Source organism: Astyanax mexicanus, chromosome 18 (genome assembly GCF_023375975.1).
Source record: "Astyanax mexicanus isolate ESR-SI-001 chromosome 18, AstMex3_surface, whole genome shotgun sequence".
NCBI lineage: Eukaryota > Metazoa > Chordata > Actinopteri > Characiformes > Acestrorhamphidae > Astyanax > Astyanax mexicanus.
In genome coordinates, this window is record NC_064425.1 from 13,821,088 (window position 1) to 13,845,720 (window position 24,633).

A 24,633-nucleotide genomic window follows, 5' to 3' on the forward strand; every position below is an offset into this window, starting at 1 on the left:
AGAGAGCTTTCTTTATTTTATAAAAACAACACATGTTCCAGTCTCAAAATAATAAAATAATGAGATCACAAAAACAACTTATCTCAAAATAACGAAATAGCATCTCAAAATAACTTAGAATATCGACTTAGCACCTAAAAATAATGATATAGCATCTCAAAATTATGAGAACATCACAAAAACAACGTAGTTCCTTAAAATAATGAAATAGCTTCTCAAAACGAAATAAAAAAATATGTGATTTTTATTTTAGTTAATTTCCTTTTGTTTTATTTAGGCTGGGTCTTTATCTCTATTAGCAGTGCTGTGTTCAGTCTGATTTAATTTTATTTTATGGTCTTTTAGCTTAGTTTAGTTTAGCAGTGCTGTGTTCAGTCTTATTTAATTTAATTGTATTGTATTTTATTTTAGTTTAGCAGTGCTGTGTTCAGTCTTATTTAATTTAATTGTATTGTCTTTTAGTTTAGTTTAGCAGTGCTGTCTTCAGGTGAACCGGAGCTGCAGGTAAGCGGCTGGTAACGGTTAAATCATCACCTGCCTTCGAGCCACCGTTCCACCAATCAGGGCGATGTTGCTAGGCGGCTCTGCGCTGTGATTGGCGGAGAGCGCTGTCGGTTAAGGCAGGCGCAGTGTGATTCTGCTCAACTGCATCAAACTTAGTAGTTGACGCGCCGCTCCTGATAAACACGCTGATCAGCGGAGCTCCGGACCCGGGAGGAGGAGTAGCACCAGCGGCCCCTGCACTGACCGGAGCACCGGCTTTCCGCCCGGGAGGCGCAATCTGACTCTCAGGGTCGACCCCCCCACTTTTCTGAGGTAAACCTGCATTCTGAGCGCTGTGTTTATCTATTTAAAATAAAGTTTAAAGGGTCAGCGTGTTTATGAGCTTTAACTCGCAGCTGACTGGATAATATCTGTGTTATTGTGCTGCTGCTGCTGGTGGTTCTGGTGGTGTGGGTGTACTGACAGCGTGTTCACCAAAATAAGTCCGCAGTGGTGCTGCAGAACAGCACGTAGCTCAGGAATAACGGTCCTAACGGTCATTTTAAAGGGCTTCATGCTCCATGTCAGTGCTGGAAGTCCTATATGAACCCTGTTTTAGTGAGTGTATGTGGGTCTTAGTGAGTGTTGGTGAGGGTTCAGGAGGTTAATGGGTTTATTAGGCTTGTTTATTCGAGTCCAGCTCAACCTGCGTCATTTCACTGCTGTTCTGGAGCCGCTCTAGGCTTCACGACACGCTCAGCTCCCTGCCCAGCTCAGCTTCTGAGCTTTATTTACCTTAAAAATACAGTTCAGCACACAAAATTAATCAGATTTAGCTTATATAGTTACACAAGTAGCCATTTATATACTGCAGCATGGATGGATGCTCCAATGGAGCAACAGTGTGTCTGGGTTTGCTGGGGGTCTCTGTAGTGGTTACAACGTTTGTCGTCCAGCACTGGGGTCCTGGGTTCAAGTCCCCATCTGGGTGGACTTCCCATGTTCTTCCCAAGTCTCCCCATGTCTGTGTGGGTTTCCTCTAACAATTAAAAAAACATGGAGATCTTAATGGAGATTGGATAGGTAATTGTCCTGGTGTCACAATGCAGTCCTCCAGGTGGACAGTATTTTTTTGGTTGAGAGTATGCTGTGCACGATTGGCTGCTGCTTCTCATCAGCGGGTTTTGAGTGTAAATGATTGTGTGTAGAATGTAGCTAATTGTAAGCAACCTTAGGTGCATAGAAAGACGCAAAATATGTGTAATTGTAAGTAAGTAAGTGAATAAGTCATGGAGCTTCAGGTTGATTTCCAAAACAAACTCTGGGAACCTAAATTTGAGTTTCTTTCTAATCCAAGTGTGAATGTACAAAGTATTTCTTCTGAATATCTTCCCAAAATCTTATAGATCTGTGCTGTATTTTACCATTATTACTCTTCTCTGTATGTAGAATAGGCAGGTCTTAAAGTGGCTCAGGTTGACATCAACAGAGCCCTAACATAGCTTTTACTCACTTTTCGATTCTGAGCAACTAGATCTGAATATTGTTCAAATCTATGAATGATTCTCAATTACAATTTAGATTTTTAGTTCTATCATAACAGTTTTAAGTTTGTAAACAAACAGCATAATTTAAAGTGATACACAAGCTATTGTTTCCTTTATTATTATTATTTTACTATTTTACAAATAGTATGCAGAGCTACCTAGCAAGCTATTTGAATATTCACCGAGTTATTATATTAAGTACCTCGAAAGGAATTCAAAGGAAAAAGCTAAAAAGCACAGCCAGAGCCTGGTGCAACAAAAGTCCTTACAGGCAAGTCAGTTCACTTTTCGCTCGTCTTTGTAACTTGACTGGGTGTTTATTTCCAGTCATGCAAGACCTGCCTACCATCTGTTTAAATGGGGAGAGACCAAAATACTGAAAACATTGAATTCATATTTTAAATCACTGATCAAATCTGACCAACATTTTAAACAGTTTTTAGCATTCGACTCAGTAAAGCACAAAAACTTTTTTTCTTTGGCTTGTTTTGGCTACTGCACCTGTTCACATCTCCACAGCGACTGGGGCTTCCCCACTAGCACGCTGTCCATCCTCCACTCTCGCAACTTTGCTAAATGCTTCACATAACACCCAATTTTAGTATTATACAAAATAATTATATATATATTAAACATGTGTTCCCAGTGGCTTTAAATAGTTAGAGTGCCGCACCATTTAGGGTAAAATGACTAATTACAATAAGAAGCCCACTTCAGTTGTATCCTGCCATCTTTGTGCACTCTAGCTTTGATATTTTGTGTTTGTGTGTGTGTGTGTGTGTGTGTGTGAGAGAGAGAGAGATAGAGAAAGAGATAGAGAGAGTGGGTGAGAGAGAGAGAGATACTGCTGAGGCAGCAGAGCCATCTGTGCGATGTGTTGGCTAAAATGCTGTCCTACATACAGCTCGCCACTGCCAAGTGACCTGAATCACAACCGATACGTTTTACAGTCATCAGGACACACACACACACACACAAACATGCATGTAGACACGTGGGTGAGTAACTGGCTATGGGAGTGGGTAGACCCTCAACAACACACACATATGTGAGCATTGTTCACAAACACCCATCGCGTCATCGTCTTTGTGGAGACTTTCAGACTTTCAGGTTTAATTTACAGGGTTAAACAAATAATATCCGAAGAGATTAGGAACTACGATTTTTTTTAACAAAGCCTCCTAAGTTCAGAGGTATAAAAAGTAATTGGAGAAATTATCTTAAAAACTATTTTATAAGGTCAATGGGATATTCTCTCATTAATTCATCATTAGTTAAGCAGGTAAAATGTATGGAGATGATTCAAGGTATGGCATTTTCATTTGGACGTTATTGCTGTGAACCTACAACATAGGATGATTGTGACCCTGTTTTTTTAAGGCAGGCAGTGTACAGGTTCACCTAAAAAATCAGAATACCACTAAAAAAATACTTTATTTCAGTAATAATTCAGTTCTAAATGCATAACCAAACCATCACTGACCATCAGTAAATTTTGCATTCCATTCGGAAATCAAGGAACCAGAGTCTGGAGGAGGAGTGGAGAGACACACAGTTCAAGCTGCTTGTGGTCTAGTGTGAAGTTTCTACAATTAGAGATAGTTTGGAGAGACATGTCATCTGCTGGTGTTGGTCCACTGTGTTATATCAAGTCCAAATTCAGTGCAGTGTTTTCCCAGACAATCTTACAGCATTTCATGCTTTTCTCTTCTGACAACTTTTATGGAGATCTGGATTTCATTTTCCAGCAGGACTTGGCACACTACCCACACTGCTAAAAGTACAAATTGGTCTTATTTTCTGAGACACTGACTGGGTTTTATTGGCTGTAATCCATAACCATTAACAATAAAAGAAAAAAACGCTTAACATAGATCACTCTGTGTGTAATACATCTATATAATATGAGTTTCACATTTTATACTAAACTACTGAAATAAAGTAACTTCAATAATATTCACATTTTTTGAGATGCACCTGTGTATGTCACCCATTCACAAACCGAAATGACTTAATGAGATGTCTGTGTTTTTGCTTCTAACATCTAAACATGAAAAAAGGCTAATTTTTCAGAGCTGCTGTGTTGAGAAGGGTGAAAAAACAAAACAATCTCATGACAGTGTTGATCTTGCCTGGAAGCAAAGGCATCAACTGCATGGAGTGTCTCCTTCCTACTGTCAGATAACTCGGAAGGATTCAGTCGAGCTTTTTCAGGCGAGAAAGCTGCAGGGGCTGCTTCACTTTCCCTGGCTGTGACGGGTAAAGCACTCTCTCTGCTTCTGCTGCTGTTTTTGCTATCAGCAGTGCTGCTCCGGTTACATAAGGAAGGTTGTTGTGGCGCACAGGCCTTAGAACGAGTCTGTCACCCTCCATGCATCAATCGCTGCAGGAGACGTGAACGGAGGAACCTAAATCAATGTTTTGTAGCATTTTCATGTTAAAAAACATCTTAAAATGTTGATTTTAATGTTCTACTGACTGTAATAAGGAGAATAGCACCACTTTAATTGCTGCTTCAATCTGTGTATGTTGGTTTCTGCACTGAAACAAGCAGAACAATGCTGTCGAGAGCTGCATAACGATAAATGACCTTAGTAATATTTGTTATTTGTGTACATTTTTGTGATATTACTCTACTGTCTCAGTTTACATGTTTCAGTCACTCTTAGCTCAGTGGTTTTAGACCATTTTAGACCACGTATCACCTACAATCAAACTAAATGCTCAAAGTACCACCTAAAATCACCCACAGGAACATCATATACAAGCAAACTATATGAACAAACGTATATTATAAGCAAGCAAACAATATGAACAAAAATGTGTAAATGTGTAATAACGCCATGCTATCGGAATGTAAACTCCAAATTGCTGTTTCTCTCTGAGTGGGTAGATGACACTCTTTCCCCTCATCACTCCAAAGGGTGATGTTGATCAGCACAAGGCATCTGTGAGCTGATGTATTGGAACCGAGTCGCTGCGCTTTCCTCCGAGTGCGCTGTGATGCTACTCGGCAATGCTGCATCATCAGCAGTTCAAAAAGAGGCGGTGGCTGACTTCACATGTATCGGAGGAGGCATGTGCTAGTCCTTACCCTCCTTTTGTTGTGGCACTGTTAGTGATGAGGGATATACAGGTGAATAGCAACTAAATTGGTGGAAGAATTGGCCTAGCTATATTGGGGGAAATTGGGGGAAAAAATAAATAAAAAAAATGCCCGGGGCCTCTTTGTTATCAGAATCCCCCTCAATGGGCGTGCCTCTCGCTAGTTACTGACAGTAGCCAGCCAGCCAGGTTCATCATTCCTGCAGCCGGCAAAATAAGAACCTTGAGCAATCATAAAGAGATGTAGTAACCATCTGGTAAAAAAAGAGAACAAAAGAGAAAAGAGGAAAGGATCATTGCACTGTCAAAAAATATTTTATTGATATTAAGTGTGGGTGAACTTAAACATTGTGTCTATGCTGTTGTTCCTGTAGGCTTTAGATTTTAGTCCATTTTGCTTGTGTCCCAAATGCCTTGAAACAATCATTTAAGGCAGTAAACCTTAGTTAACTTGTTAGGACATGGCTGCACAGCTATAGTCATGTACACACTTTGCCTGGTAATTAACATGCAAGTTAAATCAGGTGTTTCAATACGGCAATTACCAAACAATCCTGAGGACCACCCCTCCAGGACTGTGCTAGTTTGGAGCTTTATAAATACAGGAGCTTCTAAAAGCCCAGTACTCTTTAAATAAGTGATGTTCACAATGCAGGAGAAGGCTTTAAGAAGACAGCGAAGCATTTTCAGGGAGCTGTTTCCTCTGTTCTTTTTTTGTAATCGAGAAATGGCAGTAAACAGAAACACCAGAGGTCAAGTTGAGGTCTTAAAGGCCAAGACACACTCAGAGAGAACGTAGTTAATAAACTCCTTGTGCACTTATGTAGTTCTTAGTTCCTCATTTTATTCTACCAGCGAAGTGTGGAGCTATTTTAAGTTTGTTAAGGGTGTAAAAAAAGGGGATTTTTTGCATGCTTAACTCTATGACCCTATCACTAGCATTATGGCCTGCTGGGAGCATCAACTAAAAGCTTTTTATTTGGAAATGCTGGGGGAGAAGAGTGATGGGCTATTCAACAAAAGTTCACACTCATCATCATGTTTTACTACAACCCAAGTCCATTTCACACCAGGGTTTCTCCTTTAAAAGTAATACTACTACAACAGTTATTGTTATTAAGGATAAAGGCACATCGACTATTCCTTCTCTGAAGTATTTACTCTTAATTCTACGTCTTTTTATGTTTTGTGCTCAAGCAGGGCAGTGAAGATGCTGTTCTGTCGAGAGCTGTGTTCTCTCCAGAGGAAAAAGAGGCAGATGCCCTTGTTGTGTGTTGTTGTTGTTTTTGATCAGGCTGAATGAAGCACACAAGAGAGACGAGCCCTTGTGTAAAAGAACGGACCAATTGTTTTGTTCTTGGGATTGTTTGCTCAGCCACACATGAAGCAGCATCAAAGAAAAATGTGCTTATGCTAATTGCTATACGTTCCAAACTCTCTAAAAGGATCAGCTGTTTTAGGAATTCAAGCAAGCAACTTTCTGTAAGTTTTTTTTTCTTTTCTTCTCTTCTGTTCTCTTTTATGTTACTCACTGTTATCAGTAACCCTGCTACAAAGGTGCGACAGAGAACTGAGGTTTGACTGGAGTTCTTATGCTGTTTCACAGCTGAACCTAGGGACTCTGGGATTTGGATATGGCCCAGATCCACCAGCTCTTTAACGGCAGTGTCCAGGCCCTCTACTGGTTGTCACTTTCTTATGTTTTCATATCTGTCTTATTTGGAGTGGACCAGTCTAACTATTACTTCAACCTGTTTTTACGGTTGCAAACACTTCACCCTTACCTTAAACCATGGGACATCGGCAACGTCTAAATAGGGATGTAACAGTAACACAAAAGTGAAGGAGATTTGGACCTCAATGTTCAATACATTTTTGGTATATTGCCTTGTCCAAAAAGGTCACAAACTCTGACAGCAGATATCCTTACTGATAAGTGCTTTTATTAAGGCTGCACAGCTGTTTTACCTCAGTACCTTCAGTTCCCTTCACTGCATTGTGCTCTATTAAACATATGCCTGATATCTAGTGCTGTTTTACTATAATTTCACTAAACCTTTAAGTGACCACATGTTTTTTTCACTATTTAACCCTCCTGTTATGTTCATTTGTCACGAACAGCTGTGGTGTTTAAACAGTGCATGTTCAATTATCCAAACGTTGTCTGAAACCAATACAATCCTAACAAGCGGTGTAAATATTTCATTACTAGCTCCAATGCTAATCATTCTATCAATATTTAGTGCATAATTCACTCGTTTTCCATTAATAAAATGCATGTTTAAACTTTTTTAATGTTTCACTACTTTATTACTTTTGAAAGACCAACATATAAAACAATAGTTTTACGTAACATTGAAACATTACATTGCAATTTTGTTTTAGTTTTTGTTTTTGAAGGGAGTGGTTTGCAAATATGTAGGATGAACCATTTTCATATTATATGTTGATTACACTAAGTTCACTAAGTTTCATAGTGAAAAAATAAGTTTAACTATTTTATTCTGGATCTTCAAACTTTAAAATGGGTCAGTTTGACACGTAACATAACAGAAAGGTTAATAATGTGTTGGACAGTTTTTAACCTGCCTGCACCAGTTAGGGTTAAATAATACCTTATTGCAGATGAAACATATTAATCACCCATGCAGTAATTATTGTCTATGGGAGCCTCTTATGTATCTGCTTAGTAAAATCTAGGTGGTGACATTTTTTGGCCAGGCCGTGTATAACAGTGGTGCAGCTTACAGTTTGTTCTGTCTAGTGCTGTATCAAACTCTTATTAATGTATTAATTAAGCAGTGAAGTGTGAACATTAACACACACATATAAACACAAATGCTCATCATTGTTGTCCACTTTACAAGAATATCAGTTTTATAACTGATATACAAGTGCAGATAGAGAACGGTTTTGGAGAGGTGCAAAGTTGTTGTCCTCTAGTGATTGGAATTGAGCAGAAACTGTACTGAAAAAGAATTATCTGCCTTTTTCCTCTTTGCATGGTGAAAGAAGTCTGCTTTTGGCTCTCATTTCTCAGTTCTAGAGGGAAACCGTACCATGTCCAGATGTCATTGCTTAAACCCGTGACGGAAATAATGAAAGCCAAAAACGTTTCAAGAGTGTTCTTGGTGTCTCTTTTAGGACTTGGAGTACAATAATGTTTTGCAGAGTATGAATGAGCAGTGGCCAGGCCTTGGCCTTTCTTTTAATATAAGTTCATGCAACTGAAAGTAACTGAAAGACAGTCTGTACTTAAAACAAACTAAATAAAGCAAAAATTGCTAAACTTCGTAATCCAAACTACCTGAAAAGGTGGAAAGCATCCTAATTCTATTTTCCAGACCCAGTTCTGATGCAATTTCAAACCAAACCCAGTTTTGACGCAATTTAACATTTTAGCTGTAGATGTCAGTCTATTTTTTTTCCATTTTAGCACAGTTAGTGAAATGGAATTTGATTGAATTGATTGGAGAGGAATTAGTAAATCTGCCCATCCTCATTACCCACACCACATTTTCCTCCTAATCTCATTTCATGGTTCTGCACCAGCGCATCGTTGCGTCGGTGGAGGACCTCTTGGGACGACGCTTGGGTTTCGTGGCTACAGCAACATTATAAATGCATTATGATTAGAATGCATTGATTTTTCCCCTTAAAGACAATCTTAATTTTCTATGTGATTATAATCTGATGCAGGGAGGGGCGTCATCTCACGAAGTTCCCGATCTGATTACATCATTTTCAAAGCATGATCTGATCTGATCTGATCACTGATCTGGATCTTTTCTGTAATGTAACATTAAGTTATTACTCCATGAGTTTATTATAGACTCTGCTGCACTCGCGCACTGAGAATGCTTGAGCTGTCGCATTGATAAAGGCTTTTGGTTTTTGCTCTTTGTCTCTCACTCTCACACACTCATTGTTGATTGACTGATTTGCATATTGTAAGTATCCGCATACCAAAGGACACAGAGAAAAAAAAACATCCTCTCCTATAGCACAGTTAAATCTGTGAGGGCGCTGCAGAGGTGGAAATGACAGCAATAAAAACGTTTTTAAAAGGTTAGGAAATGTTTATTCAATTTTAGGCAGGACTGATATGATTTATTACTTTAAAGGAACACATTTTAGCTATTAATGAAATGAAACTATGGTTTAGGGTTTAGTGCTTCTTTAAGGGACAATTTGAATGTTTTTTTTTTTTTTTTTACGTGCATTGCCAGTAACAAAAGTATCGGATCGGGACTCTATATCGACAGATACTCAGCATTTAATGACTCGGGAGCAAATATATGTGTTTGGGACAGTGCTAGTATATGTGTGTGTGCATCTGTGTTGCTCGAGAGCTCATCCATTAGGCAGTTAACGTTTCACTGTCATATATTCATCTTCTGCTTGACAGTAAACTGTAATGATACACCCTAAGCTGTTTAAAGCGCTGCGATGTGAGCAAGCTATAGAAACGGCAGAGTCCTGAAATAGCCTGGTGTTGTTGCTCAGCTCGGGGCGTGGACGCATCGGGGGGACGACGGGTCGTCCGTACGCCAGTCTGATGGTTTGTGGTGGTAGTGTGTGTATCTGTGTGTGAGCTCTGTATGTGTTTGTGTGAGCTCTGTTTTTGTGTGTGGGTATGTGAGATTTGGATATGTGTATGTATGAGCTCTGTATGTGTGTGTGTGTGTGTGTGTGTAAGTTTTGTATGTAATTGTATGTGTGAGCTCTGTATGTTTCTGTGAGCTCTGTTTATGTGTGTGTGTTTGTGTATGTTTGTGTGTTAGTGTGTGTGTGAGCTCTGTGTGTTAGTGTGTGTGTGTGTGTGTGTGCTCTGTCAGTGGTCTCTTTATGCCCTGACCCCACGCCTTTGGCTGTGAAACAATACAGAGAACACAAGAGCCGCTGTTGCTCTCAGAGCTCAGAGCAGCGTTGGTTCCTGGCCTCAGATCACCCCTCCTACTGCAGAGATCACTGCAGAATCCACACAGCAGCCTTCCACAAATACCCAGCTCAGCTCAGTCTGGAGACTGCAGACCCACCTTCCAAAGAGCCTTCATTCTACACACTCCTAAACAGTGGTGCCTTGAATTGTAGATTAATATTTAAAAAGTGTTAAACAAACCAGAATATGATTTATAGTTTACATCCTTCAAAGTAGCACCTCCTGCTTAGACGACAGCTTTGTACATCTCTGCATATTCTCAGTCAGCTTTATGAGGTAGAGTCAGCTGAAATGGCTTTCAATTAACAGCTGTGCCTCATCTACTCCATGTTATAGCAGGAACTACTCAACTATGTAAAGAAAAATTGAAATTTCAAGAACTTTAAAAGGTTCCTCAAATGCAGTCACCATGAAGACCATCAAAACCATTGTACTGATTGAACTGGCACTCATCAGGACCAGCGCTGTTGCACAGGTTAAGTTCATCAGAGTTACCAGCCTTAGGAACTGCAAGTTCACAGCTTCCCAGATAAGAGCACCCAAATGCTTCACAGAGTATTTTGGTTTGTTTAACACTTTTTAAGCTACTACACGATTCCTTATGTGTTCCTTCATAGGATCACTGGATCACTTTGGTAGTCATTTATAATGTGAGTATTCTAACTTTTGGTTTCGAAAAAGCCATAGCAAATCAATGCGCATTGCTTTCCTACACCCCATAAACAGTCTATTTTCACACCTTTGCCATCTTTGTTGATTGGCATGGTGGTCTGGAAATGAGGTGTGATCAGGTAAATTTCTGGTGTGTTGCTATCTTGGTAACAGGAAACACAGGTGCTCCACTGACTGAATACAACCTGGACAGACAGCAAGAGTCAAGAGACATTCATGCATGGTCTAGAATAACTGCTTTAATCAGCACTCTTCACATGTACCTGTGCTGTTTTCCGCAGGTGTGTGTCCCCCACTAAGCGCCCCACCACGGCCCTCACCTGTGTGTTGCGGTGCTTCCCCTGCGAGCCGTCCTGGGCCGGCAGCCCGTTCCTGCACCGCCCCCACACGCCGCCCATGGTCACAATGACGCGCTCAAAGACCTTCCAGGCCTACCTGCCCACATGCCACCGCACCTACAGCTGCATTCACTGCCGTGCACACCTGGCCAACCATGACGAGCTCATCTCCAAGGTGATCCATGGGCTGCTGAACTGATTCATTAGAGTTGGGAGTCGTCAATGTTCAGCGTGTGTTATTATCGTTATTCTTATTTAGTATCTGAAAAAATTAGAATACCACTGAAAAGTTACTTAGTAATTTAGTTCAAAATGTGAAACGCATATATTATATAGATGTATTACACACAGAATGATCTATTTTATGCGTTTATTTCTTAATAAAAATAATAAGAAATAAAAAAACCAAAAATCAGTGTCTTAGAAAATTTTAATATTATATAAGACCAATTGGTACTTTTGGCACTGTGGCAAGTCCTGCTGGAAAATTAAATCAGCATCAGCATAAAAGTTGGCCATCTTTTTACAAAATCAAATCGTAATTGTAATTTTGCTGTATTTTTTTAAAAGTAAAAAAAATTCCCTCTCTGTCCAATATATGTTAAGTGGTTGTGGCTTAAGTTAGGCAGCTGTGCTATTTATTTTTTTTTTTTTTGCTATTTAAAGCAATTTTTCTCAATAAATAGGTAAAAAATTCCTTAATCATATTATCCCTATTATACCTAGAGTAAAAAGGGCTGCATTTAAAGTAAGTTTAATATCTGTGATCGTTTCAATCTCTTTTAGTTTTAATCTCTTTTAATTTTACATTTGGGTAAAATCCTTCACGTCTCTTAGCAGTAGCTATCTGGCTGCGTGGATCCTAATGTAACTAGAGTTTCAGTGTTAACTATAACTGTAAATTCACTCAGTGAGAGAAAAATACTGATGCAATTCTCAATGGCTTCATTCAGACGAGTATAAGACAGAGACAAGCAAAATATACAGAAATCTTATCCAGCTAGTAAAATGATATTGTGATATTTCAAAGTTTTTCAAATTAATTTTAGGGAAGATTTAGGCCTACTGTAGTCAGTGTTGACAGTGATAATATCACAGTATTAAAGCCTGATTTGAGAGTCTCTAGCAGATAAGAAAAGACATGACTAAAGACAGACAGCTTGGGTGGGTAGTTAGGGGTCACATTAGCAGACGCTGGACAGCTTGGCATCACCGTTTAGCTCTGCACAGGGTCCACAGGGTTCAGATAGACAGATCTGCGTCTGAAGCTCATGAGCTTTTTTTTTTTTTTTTTGCTTTTCTCCTAGTCCTTTCAAGGAAGTCAAGGAAGAGCCTATCTCTTCAACTCTGTGTAAGTATATTATGTAAGTTTATTAAGTATATGATAAATAATTTGGTCTAGGCCTATCACGATTTTTTGGATGATATATTGTCTCAGAAATTATTGCTATAAATTATGTTATTGTCACTTTAAGACCATTAAATACCAGAAAGCATTCATAAATATTCGCTATGCTTTATGTTTCACCTTCTGCAGTCTGTGCACATGGTGTGTATGGAGTCACAGTTATTGAAGCACTGATTGGTCCTTTAGCATGGCTGGCTAAAGACAATAGACCATATCACCATTATTACATATTGCTGAGGTCATGTCCATTTATTGTGTGATAAATTAATAATGTAATTATCGTGACCAGCCTAATTGTATCATTTATGTTTCTCTCTGTAGGGTGAATGTGGGTTGTGGTCCAGCAGAGGAGCGAGTGCTACTCACCGGCCTACATGCAGTAGCAGACATCTACTGTGAGAACTGCAAAACCACACTGGGATGGAAATATGTAAGTGAACAATCTGATAAGTATTTGATTAGTATGTGCACATGTTTCTTCAGTGTTAACATCCTTCTTTACAGACTTCACTCATTAAAACAGCCCAAAATGTTTTTATAAAGCTCAGTTTTAACACTCTACGAATTAAAAAATGTATTCTTTACCTGTTTAAACAAACCTACCAAGACATGGCCATGCTTCACCCAAACTGACAGATTGAGCAAGGAGAGCACTGGTCAGAGAAGCAGCCAAGAGGCCCATGGTCACTCTGGAGGAGCTGCAGAAATCAACAACTCAGGTGGATTAGGAGAATCTGCCCACAGGACAACTATAAGTTGTGCACTCCACAAATCTGGCTTGTATGGAAGAGTGTCAGGAAGAAAACCATTGTTAAAACAAAGACATGAAAAGAAGTGCTGTTTGCAGAACACAGCAAACATGTGGAGGAAGGTGTTGAGGTCAGATGAGATCTAAGAAATACAACTGCAAAACCACACTGGGATGGAAATATGTAAACTCTATGAGCTGCACAAGTATTTGATTAGCATGTTTACAAGGTTGAACATCCGACCCTTTTGCTGTTTTGCCCACTGGTACGTTGAGAGGTTTGCGAGGTCATCTAGTCAAATTCACAGCTCTGACGGACATGTGTTAGCTGGTCAAGGATTCTGAAACCGCTAATCCTCTGCTATTCCACGTAGCTATGCAAAGCCATCCGTGTGCTTGAAGCCTGGCTTACATTCTCTGCATAGTGTCCGCTTTTGTCCAGCAGCTGCGCCACATTCCGATTGTTATTTCCACGTATTGGTGCTTCTGGATTTCCGCTCAAGCCTGACATTCGAGTTGGTAGTTGCTTAGAGGGAGTGCGTATAGACGCAAACACAGAGGACAGCAAGCAACAGGCCTCCTGTACACACACCCCACTCTGACCCGGCTATTTATAAGTGGGTCAGATATTAATACGCCCTGCAGGCACATTCAGATGTCCTGGTGTCAAATCGGAAGATTGACCTACTGAACTGCTATGGCGTGAAATTCGAGGAGAGCCCTCCACTGCCAGCCCCCATCTGTTTCAGATAGAACAGGACAAACAAGGTGCTTGTGGATCAACTCGGGTCATTGGAGGGTTTTCCATCCACCAAATTTTTGCACATTCTGAAAATGCACTTAAAGAAACTTTCAAAAGAACACTCAAATATTGCATGATGAAAATTGCACTAGGAAAAAGTGAACATTCTCACAATACTGCAAAAGCCAAAATGATAAAAAAGCAAAAGAAAGCAAAGAATTTTTTTTTTTTTTCAGTAAACAGTGATGCTTAAAACCTTAGATGTACTTTTTAGTAGATTAAATATTTGGGTTGATGGTCTTTGGCAGGAATTTCATGCCATCATTTTAAAGCAAGCTGATGTCTGCAGAATTCCAGAGTATTCTTAATAAGATTTAGTTTATTACTTATTGAGAATGTACTCAGAATGTACTAAGAGCTTAGATGGTTGGATGATCAGTTTCTCTTGAATCTTTCATTCCTCCTTTCGCTCTCTCTGTTCACCTTCCTTCAGGAGCATGCCTTCGAGAGCAGCCAGAAGTACAAGGAGGGGAAGTTCATCATCGAACTGGCTCATATGATAAAGGATAACGGCTGGGAATGAACGGAGTTCACCGAGAGGGCGTGGCCTCTGAGAGGCGAGAGCAGAGTTTGGATGAAACCCACTAAGTATGTGCTTGCGTGGGTGAATAGTGAATGATTGAAGCTGGTTTGATGTTGCCTTTCTTCCAAAGTTCTACCTAACATCCCCCACACACACACACACACACACATAACCCCACAAAACAACACGCATCACACACTCCTGGTCGCTGGGGCATGATGGAGTATGTTTATATGTGTGGGTGTGTGTGTGTGGGTGTGTGTGTGGATGTGTGTGTGTGTGTGTGTGTGTATGGATTAGGTTGAAAAGATGGACAAACATGCACCTGGTAAACAGGTGTACAGACATGTACAGTAAAATCTACTCATAGAAAACATAGAAAAAACACCTTAACAGACACTTGCATGTCTCTCCCATCCCATCCCAGCCTGAGTGCATCAGACAGCCCCGTGTACGCATGTGTAAGGGTGGGTATCAAAAATCGATTCTAAAAAGGTACCGACCGAAATGGCTAACAAAAAACTGTTTTTATTTATTTATTTATTTATTTTATTTTTTTATACAGCGAGGTAAACATTTTGAAGTGCTCTAAAGTCTGGCTCTACTTCTAAACATTCATCCACACTTTATTTTATTCAAATTGTCGACACACTCTTGCTGTGTGAAGTCTTTTAAGTGCTCTCTCGCTCACTCACTCACTCTGTCCCTATTCGTCTCTCTCTTGCTCTTTCTATCTCTCTAACTTCTCTCAAACTCTCTCTGTCTCTCTCTCGCTCACTCACCCACTCACTCTCACTCTCTCCCTTTCTCTTGCTCTGTCTATCTTTCGCTCTGTCTCTCTCTCACTCTCTCTCTCTATCCTGAGATGGTGCAATATAGTAAAATAGACTCTGACGGATCTAAACCACACGACATTTATATTAATGTCCCCTCACAATAATGCAGAAATACCGGCATTTAACAAAAAAGGTATCATGATTATAAGTCATTTTTAAATGTATTAATTATATTAAATATAATTTATCATTATATATCATGTTCAATCTAATGCTCAATCTAATGATTCTTTTGTTTTACATTTAAATGCCCATCAGTAAACGATTAAGAAATATGTGAAACGTTTGATATTTGCACTCAAGTAAAAAAAAATGCCTTAAATATACAGTTTCCATTAAACTATTCAGCAACCAATTATTAACCTTTAAGAAGTGAGCGTTTTATGTTCATTTTTCTTAAAAGTAATACGAACTCTTGAAATCTGAACTGCATCCAGCAGTATGTTTAGGAAAATATATATAGTTTAAACAGTATAAGTAAAGCTGCTGTTTTTGCTTTTATTAAAGCGACACAAACAAGAAAAATGATCAATGTTTTGTTTAATTCCAACAAGATCTAAATAAAAAGAGAATAAGATTACTCATCATGTCGGCTGTGAAATAAATACATTGTGTAAGAATAATTATCTTATCATATAATAATAATGATAATAATTTGGTTACAATTAAGATCGGTATCAAATTTAAAGTATAGTATTGATATTGAACGTATTAGACCGATACCCAGCCCTACGCATATGTGTGTGTGTGTGTGTGTGTATGTCCGGGTGGCGCACTGCACTTGGCAGGACCATGGCTGTGGGGTCACAGAGTTGAAGGGTATTTCTCCACACTGAGTGAATGAAGAGAAAGCTAAGGCGATTAGCCCAAATCCAGCCGAGTGCGGCTACTGCCAGCTCGGCCAATGAGGAAGGGTCTCTGAATGGGCCTCTGATGAACCGACCAATGAAGGAGGCCCATATGAGGGGCTAAACCAGTCCAAGATGGCAGAGAGACGCCTCGCCACTGTCCCGACGCCGACATCGCTCCTCCATCGTGAATGAAAAGCGCTCCCTTGCCCTTACGTACTTTAGCGAATGTTAGCCTGTGTATGTAGCCGGTTACCTGGTGTTGTACCTGGACCTGCCCTATAGTCTGTGTTCAGTGTTCGCCATTTGTGCTGCTCCTGCTCTCACTGTGTAATCAACCATACCGTCTTTATAGAGATGACCTTAAACGAGTACTCCAATATTTTTAACCTCTGTCTGCTTCATCTGTAGTGTACGGTTCATTACCACACTAGCAGGGGTGTGATAAGATCTCGTGCCACGAAATCCTGCGAGATTTTTCTCGTCAAGGTGTTAAATGTGTCTCGTATGATTATGCACAGGTAAAACAGCAGCCCAAATTAATTACTCGATTATTTTAGTCAGCAATATAATAATGTTTTTTTTTTTGTTTTTTGTTTTTATTTTTAATAACTTTTTTTTTTTTTTTTTGTCAATTACCCAACCCGCTCATTAGGACTCCCCCTATCACTAGTAATTCCCACACCAGGAGGGTGAAGACTAACACATGTGCACCTCCAATACATGTGAAGTCAGCCACCGCTTCTTTTCGAGCTGCTGCTGATGCTGCATTGCCGAGCAGCCAGTGCGCTCGAAGGAAAGCGCAGCGACTCGGCTCCGGTACATCAGCTCACAGACACCCTGTGCTGTGGACATCAACCTAGGAGTGATTTGGGGAGAGAGCACCATCTACCCACCCAGAGGGAGCAGGGCCAATTGTGCTCCCTCTGAGCGCCGGCAGCTTGATGGCAAAGCTGCATGAGAGGGGGGTTTGAACCTGCGACCTCCCGCTCATAGTGGCAGGGCTTTAGACCGCTGGACCACTCGGCGCCCCAATATGATAATGTTTGATACCTCAAAATAAGTCATGATACGGTTCGATACGATCCAGTTTGATACGATTCAGTTCGATACTGGATTTGCACTGGATCTGTATATACGAGCAGCTTTAGAGTTACTAGAGTTTAATCTCCACAGTAAAGAAAGTCTTTCAGTGTTTTTCTCTGAAAGAATTTTCTTTAGTAAAATCAGCTGATCAACATGTTCAGGAGACAGAGCCCTGCTCTCAGAACCTACAGCTCCACCTGCTGGCGCTCAGAGTCAACACAAGCATGTGCTTGGCAAACAGCAGCAGCATAGCACAGAGAGAAATTATGCTAATAATGTTTAAACATATTTGTGTCACATTTAAAGCATTAGATCGTTTGAGCCTTGCGTTTCCGCTCACACCTTCCGCATTCACATTTAAACCACGAGCAATGCTAAAGCACGGACACATGCAGAGGCAGTGTGTAGAGATTCAGTCATAGGTTGCCAAGTCTGGATAGAACCCTCAAGACGGATTGCCAGTTGAATACAGAACCCTCACTGGGGGGATTGTGAAGATTGTGAAGTTCTGAAGGTCTGATAATCATACAGGAAAGAAGTTATTGGGTTTGCAGAACAGTTCTTACATACTGTTCTGTATTTTACTGCATATGATAAATCGCACAATTCAAAATCAGAGTAAACGTCAACTGACATCTATTATAAGTTGATTATGATTATTAAAAAATATTTTATATATATATATATATATATATATACATATATATATATATATATATATATATATATGTATATATATATATATATATATATATATATATATATATATATATGTATATATATATATATATATATATATATATATATACATATACAACATTGTGGTGAGTGTCTTGTCACACCCCTAACAAACAATTATTATTTTTTTATTATTTGTTTTTTATATTTTTAGGTACTTTCTCATTATTATATTTCTCATTATAATATTTTGCGATTTCTTCTAACAAGAAGACCTCTTGTTATTTTAAGTCACTTTCTTGATATTTTGAGATACTTGATAGATATTTTGAGATTTCTCATTATTTTAAGAACCTTTCTTGATATTTTGAGATCTTTTTGTCTCTGTTTTGAAATGTCTTATTATTTTGAGATCTTTTCTTGATATTTTAAGAAACTGTATCATTATTTTAAGTAACTTACTTGATATTTTAAGAGATCTTTTTCTGTATTTTGACATTCTTGTTCCATAGTTTGGACTTTTTAAGATCTTTTCTATATATTTTGTGACAGAAATTTTAAAAACTTTACCATTATTATGGAAAGATTTCTTATTATTTTGAGACAATTTCTCATTTAGAGATCATTATTTTGAGATGTTATTTTATTAGTTTGAGAAACTTTTTTGTTAATTTGAGATCCTCTCTTATTATTTGAGGTTTGTTCTCGTTATTTTGAGAAACATTTAGTTTTACGTTTTTGTCAGTAATGTAACTGTATGATACAGATACAGCAGACATGAGTGTAATAAAACCCAGAGTATTCTTTTAACTCTTAACTCTTGAGGAGAGGGGAGTTTGTCCTGGTTTTGATGTTTTAAGGACGATAACGAGGTTTTAGTTAGAGCTTTTAGTATGGAATGATTTTCAGTAAAGGAATACTGCCTCCTTATAAAAATGTATTATTACTGTATTCTATAAAACTGGAATACAATCTTCTTCTAAAGAAGAAGTCTAATTTTACCAGCCCTAATCCCCAGACAAGAGGTCACCAACCCAACCAAAGAACCCATCCAACCCAACCCATACGATTAATTAACCAAACAGAGGAGGGTCGGAGAGTGATGACACGAGGAGTGAGAAGCAGCCGAAAGCCGAGCTCCACAGCTTTTCTCTCTTCGTCAAATGTATATGTTTTTTTTGTAAATGACAGATATTAATATATATAAATATATACATTTATATTAATGAAAGGCATCACTGTTTATGTTGATCTGTGTGTTTGAGACTGTAAATAGTCATGTGTAATGTTTGTTATTTATGACTCTGAACATTGTTTTAGCATTTTACCGTGCTTTCTGTCTAAAGGCCTAACCGGGCCTCCAATATTTGCTACTTTTTTACTCTGGGAAAATGTTCAGATTTTAGTGTCTTTTATAAAAAGGTGAGATGGTGACGACTACTGGAGCTTCATCTAAATGAAAATAAAAATCTAAAATTGATCATGTGCTGTTTTTGTTGTCGTATTTCCTACACATTATTTCTTTACTCTTGTTTACGCAGTATTTGTTGGTTTTACTCTATAAAAAAAAGCATGAAATAAATAATATTCAGTTAAAGTCATGGTTTTATGAATTTATCAGTTAGGAACTTTTACCAGGCTATAAATTCATGTTAGAAACACTTGATTACAAAAATGGCTATTATAAGTATTAATGAAACTATATTGCACCACCAAACAGATTTTTGCATCATTACTGAGATGCTAAATCAGTTTGGGAATTCTTCTCATTTTTTTTGTTGATTTCTTGTTAATTTGAGAAACCTTCCTGATATTTTGAGATTTTGTTTGTACATTTTTCAGTAATTTCTTGTTGTTTTGAGGAACTTCCCTCATCATTTGAGAATTTTTAATCCTCCCCCTTAGAACCTGATACATATATAGCTATAGCAGTGGAGCGCTGAAGTTCAGCAACCTAACTGCTGCTGGTTAACTAGTTAACTTTAGGGTTTATTGTACGTCTTTAGAAAGGGGCAGGTTGTGCATCTATTAATTATTATTGTCCATTCCTTAATGCCTTTGTGACAGGGGGCTGAAATAAGCTTTTATTAGCTTTTATCTCGTTTTTATTTTTTTTCATTCCACCTCTAATGCCTGTTGCACATTTTAAGGTGGTATGGGAAAGTTGGATAGCTAGCCTGTTTTTGGGCCTGACTACTAGCAATTTTTAATGCTTGTTATGAAGAAAATGTCCGTAAAACAAAACAAAACGAATAAAACCGAATAGGATAGGGCCCAAGTCATTTATCCCTTATGATGAATTGAATCACTGGTATTTAACATGAATACAGCGATGTGAAATTTAAGTATAAAGACTGTATTATTTTATGACAGAAGGGTAAAGAAACAGAGAGGCAGTGTGGTGTGTGTGTTCCTGTCTGCTGCTCTGCTTCTGCAGGGAGTTTAGCTGCCAGTTACTGAGATGTTCTACCAGCTCTGTTTACAGCAGCAGATGGTCCTGTGTCTGAGCTGCACTGGAGGACGGGTCTCCTAGCAACAGGGCATCTCCTTCCTCGAGATGTGGAGGAGGCTGAGTGTGTGTGTGTGTGTGTGTGCAGCGTTGGTGTCATTCAGTGTCTGGACCCAGCACTTAACACACACACACAGACACTCAGTGGGTAAGGGGTTGTCTCAGGTCTTCATGAAGAGAGACGTGGGTGTATAATTACATGTTCTATTTAACAGCAGACTGAAGATAAGCTTGTAATAAAATTCACACCCAGACAATAAATTAATACACATCTTAATACAGTATATACAGCCGTGTGAAAAAGTGTTTGCCCCTTCATAATTTTTAGTTTTTTTTGCATGTTTGTCTCCTAAATGTGGAAGCCCATTCCCTTCACCTAAAAATAAATAAATAAATAAAACAGCACATTTTTTTATTATTATTATTATGTAAACTGCTATCTCATTATTTTGGGAAAGTCAGTCGTTATTTTTTAGATACTATCTTAATATCTTGAGATATTAAGTCATTTTGAGATAGCAAGTCATTTTTTGAGATACTGTCTCAATATTTTGAGATACTATGTCAATATTTTGAGATACTAAGTCATTATTTTGAGATACATTATTTTGAGATAATATGTCTATATTTTGAGATACTAAATCATTATTTTGAGATACTATCTCCATATTTTGAGATACAAATTCATTATTTTGAGATACTATCTCAACATTTTGATTTACTAAGTCATTATTTTCACATACTCTGAATATTTTGAGATACTAAGTCATTATTTTAAGATACTATCTCAATATTTTGAGATACTAAGTCATTATTTTCAGATTGTGCTTGCTTTTGGGAAAAAATGTTTTACCTTCAGTAAAGCCTATTATACATAACATACTGCAAAATATTGAGATAGCAGTTTACTTAATAATAATGAAAATACGTGCTGGACTTTTTTTAGGTGGCGGGAATGGGATTCCATACTTAAATGTTTCAGACAAAACAAATTAAATTAAATGTTGATGAAGGTCAAGTTGGTCAACAATATAAACACAAAAATCAGTTTTTAAATGATGATGATTATTATTATTATTATTATTATTATTATTATTAAGGGTTAATGGAGAGCAGACAGCAGGCTGAGGTACAGGCCGCTCTCTCTCTCTCTGGGGAAGCAAGAGGTGAGTCAGCTGAAAGCTAAAACGCTCCACAGCGAGCGCAGGGCGCAGAGGGCAGAGTGCTCTCGTGCTGGAGAGACGCAGTCGATACGGATCAGGTTGTGCTTGTTCGCTACCAGAAGGCTGAGCCTCCGGGGAGAGAACTGCTTTTTTTGGCAGATGACTTCATATCTGCATCTGCCTCCGTTTTTGGGAAGCGATATTGAGCTGAGTGGAAAAGAGAGAAGCATCACAGTAAAGCTTTTATTGAGGAGCTTGATGGAAGGAAAACTTGCTGAGGGTTCAAAAGTGCACACTTTTACCAGAGACTGACTGACGGTATTCCTGGTATACATGTATATTTTTATCATTTTATTTCTAATTTTATCCCATTTTCCACCCAGTGCAGAAGACTAGTAAACAAACCTCCACTACGGGCCACCAGCAGAAGAACTGGGCAATGGAGGGGAAAAAAAATCAGTGGAGTTGGGTGCAAAAACTCCATTGCCCAGAAGTTTTGGAAAAGTAAAAATACCCAAAATGTACTGCACAAGTCATGGAAATAATGGCTGTTTCATTATTTTGAGATGCTAAGTTATTTTGTGATGCTAAGTCATTTTAAGAAACTAAGTTATAATTTTGATATGCTATGATTATTTTAAGATACTTGTTATCTTGATATACTACGTCATCATTGTGAGATGCTAGATCGTTAGTTTGAGATGCTAAGTTGTAATTTTGTGATATTATTTTAAGAGACAAATCAATTATAAGCTACTAAGTCGTAATTTTGAGAAGTTATCTTATTATTTTCATTTGTTAAGTAGTTGTCCTGAGATATTATCTCATTATTTCGAGATGCCGTATCATTATGTTGTGGTGTTAAACAGTGTTTCATGTTTTGTCTGTTTGTTAATAATAGCTTTCACTGTGGTCCGCTGGAGTCCCAAAGCCATAGAAATGATTGGATCATTAACCTTACCTGAGAAAAGTGAAACCTGCAGTTTTTTAAATGTTATTCTGGGTTCTTTTGTGACCTCCAGGATGAGTTGGCCGTGCCCTTTTGGAGCAATTTTGTTAGGGCGGTTACTTCTGGAAAGGTTCACTACTTTCTCCATGTTTTGTACATTTGTGAATGAATCCCAACACATTAGAAATTACTTTGTAACCTTTTTCAGTCTGATGACAATGACTTGGTTTTTATTCTTTATAGACTTTTGTTATATACATTCATCTGATGAAGCTTAACACCAGCAGAGTTTACCACGTAATAGTGTAGCTGGTCAGAATGTATACACAAGCCTGTAGTCTTATTTTCTGGCGGGATTAGTGTTAATCCCTGCATTTGTTTTTGTAGATTATACAGTTTGATTCAGTCGCAGCGTCTATATTTAGAAAGTGGTTGAATGTACGAGTGTGTGAAGGCGATTACGCAAGTGTGAGTCTCTGAGCACCCAAATTACTGCAGTATATTGGATTAAATTTGATATTAAATTTATTTTGTCTTCATTCATGAACAGAATTATTACATGAATAATATAACAATACGAAATATATTCATATTTGGAATTCTGGTGTTATATCAAAATTATTCTATGTAAGTGTCATTCTATTATATATACTGTTATTTACTTTATTTTCTGGTATTACAGTTACAGTTGGCATCAAAGTAAAATGATATATAAAGCATAAAATATATTTTGGCTTGTTTAACAATTTTTTTGGGTGTGTCCGAACAGTTGACTGGAACTGTACATTTCACCTGGACTTACTTGTATAAGACACTCAGCAATTTTATTTTATTTAGTATTCTGTTTTGCAAAGATAGCAATAAACGTCTGATCAGTCTAACTGATGACTTTTCTTAGAGTTTTAATCAGTCAGTGGAGAACCCATAGTTTTCAAAATAGCCAAATAACCAAAATAGCAATATGTAAGAAATGTACCTAAACACACCTAATTTCCAGACCACCACACCCATCAGTGTCGATATATTCAGAAGCTCTGTTGCTATTTAAATGATGCAGGTGGAAAGTGTGAACATAGGCCGTTGTTTTCAGAATGCAGACGTCCCACATATTAATAATGGCTCTTGAAGCGCATGCAAAACAGAGACGGTTCTGACTGGCCTGCTCTTCACAGTCTGTGAGTCAGCCAATCAGCTTTCACCTCTGACTACTCTAAAGTATATCCAAGTCCAGGTCCAGGGGTACCTACCTAAAATTAATTTTTACAACTTGGAATGTCTGGGAGTGCAAGATAGCAATAAACATCATCACAACACACATAGCCTTTTAAAAGGGTGTCAAAATAAATATGTATTTTTGTTTCTTCATAAAAAGACACCAGCTATTCGCTTCCATCAGAAATGTGCAACTGCTGCTCATTTCAGCTGTTTAAAAAAATTCCTTTTTTTTTTTTAAATATTAGCAGTAGCTGGCGCCCCCTGGTGGTAGAAAATAAGTGAGGCCTGCTTTTAATTTTCTGAAAGCTGAATTAAAGCACCCACAGCTTGTTCCAGAAAACGCTCCCCTCTAGCAGAAGTTAAGTAACTATTGTCCTGCACAAGCAGACTTACATAACAGACATGCTCTTAATCCAACATTGGAAAATTATTACCAAATATGACATCATAATCTTTTTCTGTCTAGACTCGTTTCAGCATGTAATCTAGTTTGATTGGCAGAAACATCAAACCCACAACACATCAAAACAAAATACTGCTAGTAATGAAATGAATCAGGCTTAAATAAGACTAATTATGCAACTAAGACTGTATTCAGCTGTTTAGCTTACATTTCTACTTATTTCATAACTTTTTTGAGATCATTTATTATTTACTCCTGTTGTTTTGTAATGCACTGTGTAACATTCATTTCATAAGCAATGAAGCATCAGATGCACCCAGCAATTAAAGAAATAAAAGGATAAATGGAGGCTGAATGGAAGAGAAGCTGAGAAGCTAA

General features: G+C 38.2%; 1 protein-coding gene across 1 annotated transcript; it reads left to right on the forward strand.

Moving 5' to 3' along the window:
- Window positions 1-601: 601 nt before the first annotated feature.
- On the forward strand, window positions 602-19,496 carry ypel2b (yippee-like 2b). Its single transcript, XM_022670399.2, has 5 exons — window positions 602-816; window positions 11,031-11,262; window positions 12,395-12,438; window positions 12,817-12,925; window positions 14,479-19,496. The coding sequence occupies exons 2-5, from the start codon at window positions 11,146-11,148 to the stop codon at window positions 14,566-14,568; spliced, it is 360 nt and encodes a 119-aa protein (XP_022526120.1). The 5' UTR covers window positions 602-816; window positions 11,031-11,145; the 3' UTR covers window positions 14,569-19,496.
- Window positions 19,497-24,633: the final 5,137 nt, after the last annotated feature.

What these genes read in the sequence shown, in the direction of transcription:
- ypel2b (XM_022670399.2), top strand. Translation starts at nt 11,146, where the DNA reads ATGGTCACAATGACGCGCTCAAAGACCTTCCAGGCCTACCTGCCCACA. An exon ending in GCCTATCTCTTCAACTCTGT is followed by an intron (nt 12,439 to 12,816) that starts GTAAGTATATTA and finishes TTCTCTCTGTAG; the next exon opens with GGTGAATGTGGGTTGTGGTC. An exon ending in CCACACTGGGATGGAAATAT is followed by an intron (nt 12,926 to 14,478) that starts GTAAGTGAACAA and finishes ACCTTCCTTCAG; the next exon opens with GAGCATGCCTTCGAGAGCAG.